Below are 6,000 nucleotides of genomic sequence, written 5' to 3'. Positions count from 1 at the left end.
ATGTTTTGCTTTCGATTTAACGAGTTGCTTTTAAACTAACCCCTCTAGCTTTACTACTTACAATAATTCTATCGTAACCAATCAAATATCAAAATGTTCAGTCTTTGCTGAGCCAAATGCAATATAGTCAACTGTAAGGTAAGCATTAACGGTACATTCAAGTGTCTAGTAGTGACACTTTAAAATTGCTCACTTGACTTGACTTCACTTCACAGTGAAATGTTGTATCGGAAATATATAGCCGTGTAGACCGTCCAACCTCTTTGGGTCGTATAGAACTGACATAAAATCCATGTCCAAATAAAACACGGTTCTTGTCGGTTTACACTTTACAGGAAGCCAGCAGCAAACAAAATTTGAAAATAGTCGATATTCTGGATTTTAGATGAGGTTAGGTTAGGTTTTCATTCTTGAATTCATGAATTTTGCCAAAATCAGCTATGAAAATAGAATTAATGTTCATATTGAATCTAATAAAATTGAGACCGTATAGTATACGGTTATCTCTTTCTGATAAGAAAGCTCACAGTGAGTACAATTTACATGTAACCAAAATTGCTTACCGGACAGCAGACCAAAATAGGTAGAAAGAAGTTCTCCTGGCTTTTCGTTTCTTTCTTCATCTATTGTCAATTCTAGTGCATTCAAAAATTCATGTCTTTCACCATTCCTTTAATTACTTTGCAAGTCCTGTAAATACATTATGTGGTATTTAGTTTGACTTTTCAGGACACCAGAATCCAACTGGTAAGAGGCAGAGATAAGCATTACTCTAAATGAACTCAAAAAATAGGTCCATTTCTAAAATGTCAATTTGAAATGTAAACATTACATGAATAGCAATTAAAATTGCGGTAAAAAAATCTCACAACCGTAATACTGCGTTCAGACGACACGGTTATTTACTCGAATTGTTCTACATCTTACCGATCTGAACCTTTTCTGTATGCCGTTCTCACCTCTGTCACCTCTCCTACATGACGGATATGACTGCATTTGAACATGCAACATAATATTATCTCCCTCCATTTTTTTTTTTTTTTTAGAATTATTAACAACCATTTCCTTGCTTTTTCGTAAATGTTTTTGTCATGACTGGGAATCGAACCCAGAACTCTCGGGTGGAAGGCCAGCGCCTTACCCACTGCACCATGAGAGCCGCCCTCATCCTCCATGTTAAAGTTCTCAATATTTTGTCATTATATTATTATAATATAGTTCCCTCAAAATGTATGACACATTTCTTTACTACAGTATCCATCAAAACGTACGTATTGACACCAGCGCATCTATTCTATACACAAGACTGCTATTGGCCACTACGGAAGATATCAAGGGTAGTTTTGTATGGGAGTATTAGCACTTATTGTAACAATTACAATAAGTTAGCTGTCTAAACAGACAAAACTGTCTATCTCGCTCTAAAATTTAGCACACCCAAGAGAGACGCTGTTAAAACATAGCACTTAATGTAACAATTACAACTAACTTATTGTAATTATTAATTGTTACAATAAGTACTAATACTTTTAATACAAAACTACCCTTAATAGCCTGCCGTAGCGGCCGATAGCAGTCTTGTGTATAGATGCGCAGCTCATATTATCCAACCCTCGTTAATTCCAGAATTACCCTTAGCACTGAAGTACTTGGACTCAAAATAGTCTTTTATGTTATTTCTATTATGACATTTGAAATTATTTTACAAGAGCATGAAGCATTGTAAAGTTGTTAAACTTGCACTGTAAAGTTGGTAATGTTAATATGGCTCAGTTGCCATTCTGAATTTTCTTACATACATAATGGCGGCCATTTTTAATTGTGATTACTTACTCGAGTGTAGTTATATACGGTTTTAAGCAAATTTTAAATGATTTTTCAACTAAATAATAATGCTGAAGTGTAGTATTATTGGCTGTTAGTATATCTACTCATTATGACGGATTGTCTTTTAAATCCTGCAAATTGCCAAATAATTAATGTCATAGTAGAAGACGTGTGAAGTTCTCTTCAAATGAGCTTGCAATGCGATCTCGCTTGTGGCTAATTTCATATCTGAACCAGTGGTCCATTTCTTTGCTTCGATTTCACATATTTAGGCTAGGTTTCTATAGAAGGAGGTTTTCAACACATTTGATGGGTATTTACATGGTTTCATATTGCCATTTTTCACACCATCACATACATATTTATGCGTGAAACAGGATTTATGCCATAGTATGTTATTATTGACTGCTTATCTACTCATCGTGATGGATTGTCTTTTTATACGCGCGGTAAATTTGCAAATAAATGTCATAGCAGTAGTGTGAAGTTCTCTGCAAATGAACGTCGAATACAAAGTCACTTGTAGCTAACTTAATCATTGGCCCCGTGATCCTTTTATGCTTCAATTTCATAAATTCAGGCTCCATCTCTAGAGATAGAAGAAAATTTTTTCAACATCTTCACTTCGCACCTTTTAGGAGATTGGTTGAGGAAAAATAGAATAAAACCTTTCACTGCTAATACGGTGAATGGTTTCCTAATAATATCGCCAAATCTGAGTAAAGTAAACCCCTCTTCTACGTGGATATATGAGAAACCTTCGTAATAATACGTTATGATAAACAGCATGCTGTAAGAGTATTGCACTTGCTGCTGCGAGTAAAAACCCGTGTCATCTGAACACCACCATATACAAAATGCACCACTAGCATCCGAATCGTTCGTTCCTCATATCGCCACACACGATTTGTACATCGAGAACATCAAATCAGTTTTCATCTAGTACGCAGTGCCATGTGAATTCAAATATTTGATATACACGCGCAACTGTACCAAATGATACGAGAAAACACTCAATCGGAGTAATGTGAACCTAGCATTGCCGTAATTTTCGAGGACCTGTTCTATATTATGCTCAGTAAAATATAAAAATATATATCTCTATCTAGGAAGTACTTAAGTATGTATTTATTTTACTCGTAATTAAATTAATTTATATTCAAGACTGAACACAAGATTTGTTAAGAATGATACTAATGTATCATTCTTAATTGTTTATACATAATTTGGAACACAATCAGAAATATAAATATCATCGTTGAACTGTTAAAACCTCGGATGTGACAATTTTGTAAAAATAGGGTTTGTTATATAACGTCATATATTTTAGTAAAACCCTCAATGTTCTATATCAAGGGTAGTCAACCTGGTCCTTACCGCCCACTAGTGTGCGTTCCAGCTTTCATGGTAGGCGGTGGGGGTTTAAAAATTTAAAAATTGTAGCCAGATATCCAGTATTTAGTTTCGCAACATCAGCCTCAGGGATCTCATTATTTCGATGTATGTAATGTAATTTCAGCCTTCGATATATAGATATAACTACAGTAAGTTGTTTTATAAAGATTTATTCTGCCAAACTTAGCGAAAGTCTGACATAAAGTATTTGGTAAGTAATTATTATTATATGCTTTAACCTGCTGTAACTCTTTAAATTTTATAAAGTAAAGCTACTTCCCTACTTTATAAATCACCATTACTGTGGAACCGGTGGGCAGTAGGTATAAAAAGGTTGACTGCCCTTGTATCTGTAATTAAACACACGATGATGAGGATACATGCAATACCCTGTTATTTAGATAAATAAAATTGCTCAGACACCTTCATTTTTGTGCTTACAAATAAGTTTTTTGTCTCTTGTAAAATTTAAATTTTGTCATATCAAAGGTTTTTACAGCACATTATGTTCTCTATTTAAAAAAATCTACAAAATATTTTGAATCCAACAGGACTCAAGCCTATTTCAGATTATGTAGTACTTAGGTACAAAATAAGTCACATCTAATCACGGCTGCCAATTGAATAAAGATAATAATATCTACTTTACGCTAATGATACTCGGACGGCAGCTGAATGGAATACATCCTCGCTGAATCGCTTTCAAGAGTCTTCGACGCGTCAGCTATGTGGACGAAGGAAACTTTATTTTATCACAGATACCTGGCACTATCGATTGTCAAAACTGTCTTCATAATACCAGTATAGACACTAACCGCATTGTCTTTAACTATTTATCACATTTTACAGAAAAACTCGTCCGGTATCAGATTGGCGAGACGGTGGAGGAGGACGCCTCCAGGTCTCGCTGCAGCGGGCAGTTGTTGTTGTCGAGCTGGCCATCGTTGCACGCTTCTTCGCCTTCACCTCCCTCTTCCACATCCACAAATCTGAAAACAGAAGCAATATTTTCATTACACCATCATAAATGTCAGCGTAATGTCATCCAAAGACACCGAAGAAAACATTTTCTATTATACAGAGCCAAAATAAATAATAGATGTTGCGACCTGTTGCTCCGACAAGTGGATATCATGTGCGGTCAGCCTAAGACCAGCCACCATTATGATGACTAGATACAAGTGGTGAAGAGTGAAGGTAGGTCCGACGTAAATAGTACACATTAAACTTTGTCAGTCATACGTATTTGTTTTTATTGAACTAAGACTACAATGTGTCGATAGTATTTGTTAGTTTTTAAAAATCATTATGCCCTGCCAAACCAAACCATAATCGATAAAAAATATTCGTTTAACAATAAAATATCTACAATTATGCCATTAAACCATCCATTGTTCAGATTGCCCATATCATACCTATGACCATTATGGTTTGGTTAGGCAGGGCTCAATTGATTTTTAAAAACTAACCAGCACCATTTGCACACAAATAAGTGTGACTGACAAAGTTTACTGTGCATTATTTATGTTGAATCTCAACAGCCTACCTCCACCCTTCGCCACTACTATACAAAATCATTAATCTCAGGATGTAGCAGTCTAGATGAAAATTTCAGGAATGATTTGGACATAGGGATATTATGCGGTCGAAATCGGTGGTATCGTATGTTCATTGTAATGGGGAGATTATTACCTAAGCTGAGAAATTTTCCCTCATAGATACCGAGTCGCCCTATCCCAACTCGAGAAGCTATTCCCTTTCACATATGGGGACACTCCCAGAGGATATGATCAGCACTCTGCAATTCGTCATATAAACGAGTCGGAGAGTCCATTATTTATTACTGTTGTGAATCGTGATTCCTTTCAAATGTCCCAGTTATGTCTCTCTCGGATCCACGCATTATACCATTCGCTTAGGTCAAAGTATCAATTGAGAAGCCCATAGTATCTTCACTTAGTCAGACTATCATATAGGTAGGCAACCTTCCTTTAAAAAAACTAGTCAACACCATCTGCAATATTATGTACTAAACTATCTATGTATGAACAAAAACAAATAAATATGACTGTAAAAGTGTACTATTTTTGTTGGGTTATCCATAACATTATGGTTTAACATTAATACTATCAACCGAAGATACATGATGGAATTTAAATACTTAAATCCATTAGAATTCATTATGGTTTAGTTTAGGCAGGGTTTAATTGAATTTTAAAAAGTAACCAGCACCATCTGCAATTTGTATTTCATCATCATCATCATCATCATCCTGAATCTATCCACTGCTGGATGAAGGCCTCTCCAAGCTGATTCCACTTATCTTGGTCCTGTGCATTGCGTTGCCACGTACTTCCGCAGAACTTTATCATTTCATCAATCCAGCGGCCTCTAGGTCTACCTTGCGGACGTTTTGTACCTCTTGGATACCACTGGATGATCAAATTTGTTCAACGATTGAAGAAAGGACAATCGTTGGACAAATTTGTATTTAATGGAAACAAATAAGTATGACTGACAAAGTTTAGTGTGCACTATTTATGTCGGATCCAGCCTAACTCCACCCCTCCCCACTGCCAGATCTGGATAAACCTACGAAACTCTAAACTCTGATGATATTATAATACAAAATTCTTACGTGTAATGCTTCTCCTCGCCTCTCATATCGCATATAACATTGGTGAGGGCCATTATGTAGTTCTTAGCGAGTGTCAGGGTTTCTATCTTCGACAGTTTCCGCTCCATCTTCACGTGTGGAATGACCTCTCGCAGTTGCTG

General features: G+C 35.9%; 1 protein-coding gene across 1 annotated transcript in view; it reads right to left on the bottom strand.

The window, feature by feature from the left end:
- Positions 1-1,077: 1,077 nt before the first annotated feature.
- Positions 1,078-6,000, bottom strand: part of LOC147070359 (uncharacterized) — a 110,353-nt gene continuing 105,430 nt past the window's right edge. The window contains exons 4-5 of the mRNA XM_085949688.1: positions 5,861-5,997; positions 1,078-4,211 (exon numbers count right to left, since the gene is read on the bottom strand). Of these exons, the coding sequence (XP_085805814.1) occupies positions 4,088-4,211; positions 5,861-5,997 (261 nt within the window). The 3' untranslated portion in view covers positions 1,078-4,087. The remainder of the gene's footprint in view (positions 4,212-5,860; positions 5,998-6,000) is intronic.

The sequence above is a fragment of the Rhyacophila brunnea genome, unplaced genomic scaffold, assembly GCF_057557595.1.
Source record: "Rhyacophila brunnea isolate RB1 unplaced genomic scaffold, BYU_Rbru_1.0 scaffold_22, whole genome shotgun sequence".
Taxonomy (NCBI): Eukaryota; Metazoa; Arthropoda; class Insecta; order Trichoptera; family Rhyacophilidae; genus Rhyacophila; species Rhyacophila brunnea.
This window is presented reverse-complemented; position numbering and strand designations above follow the sequence as displayed.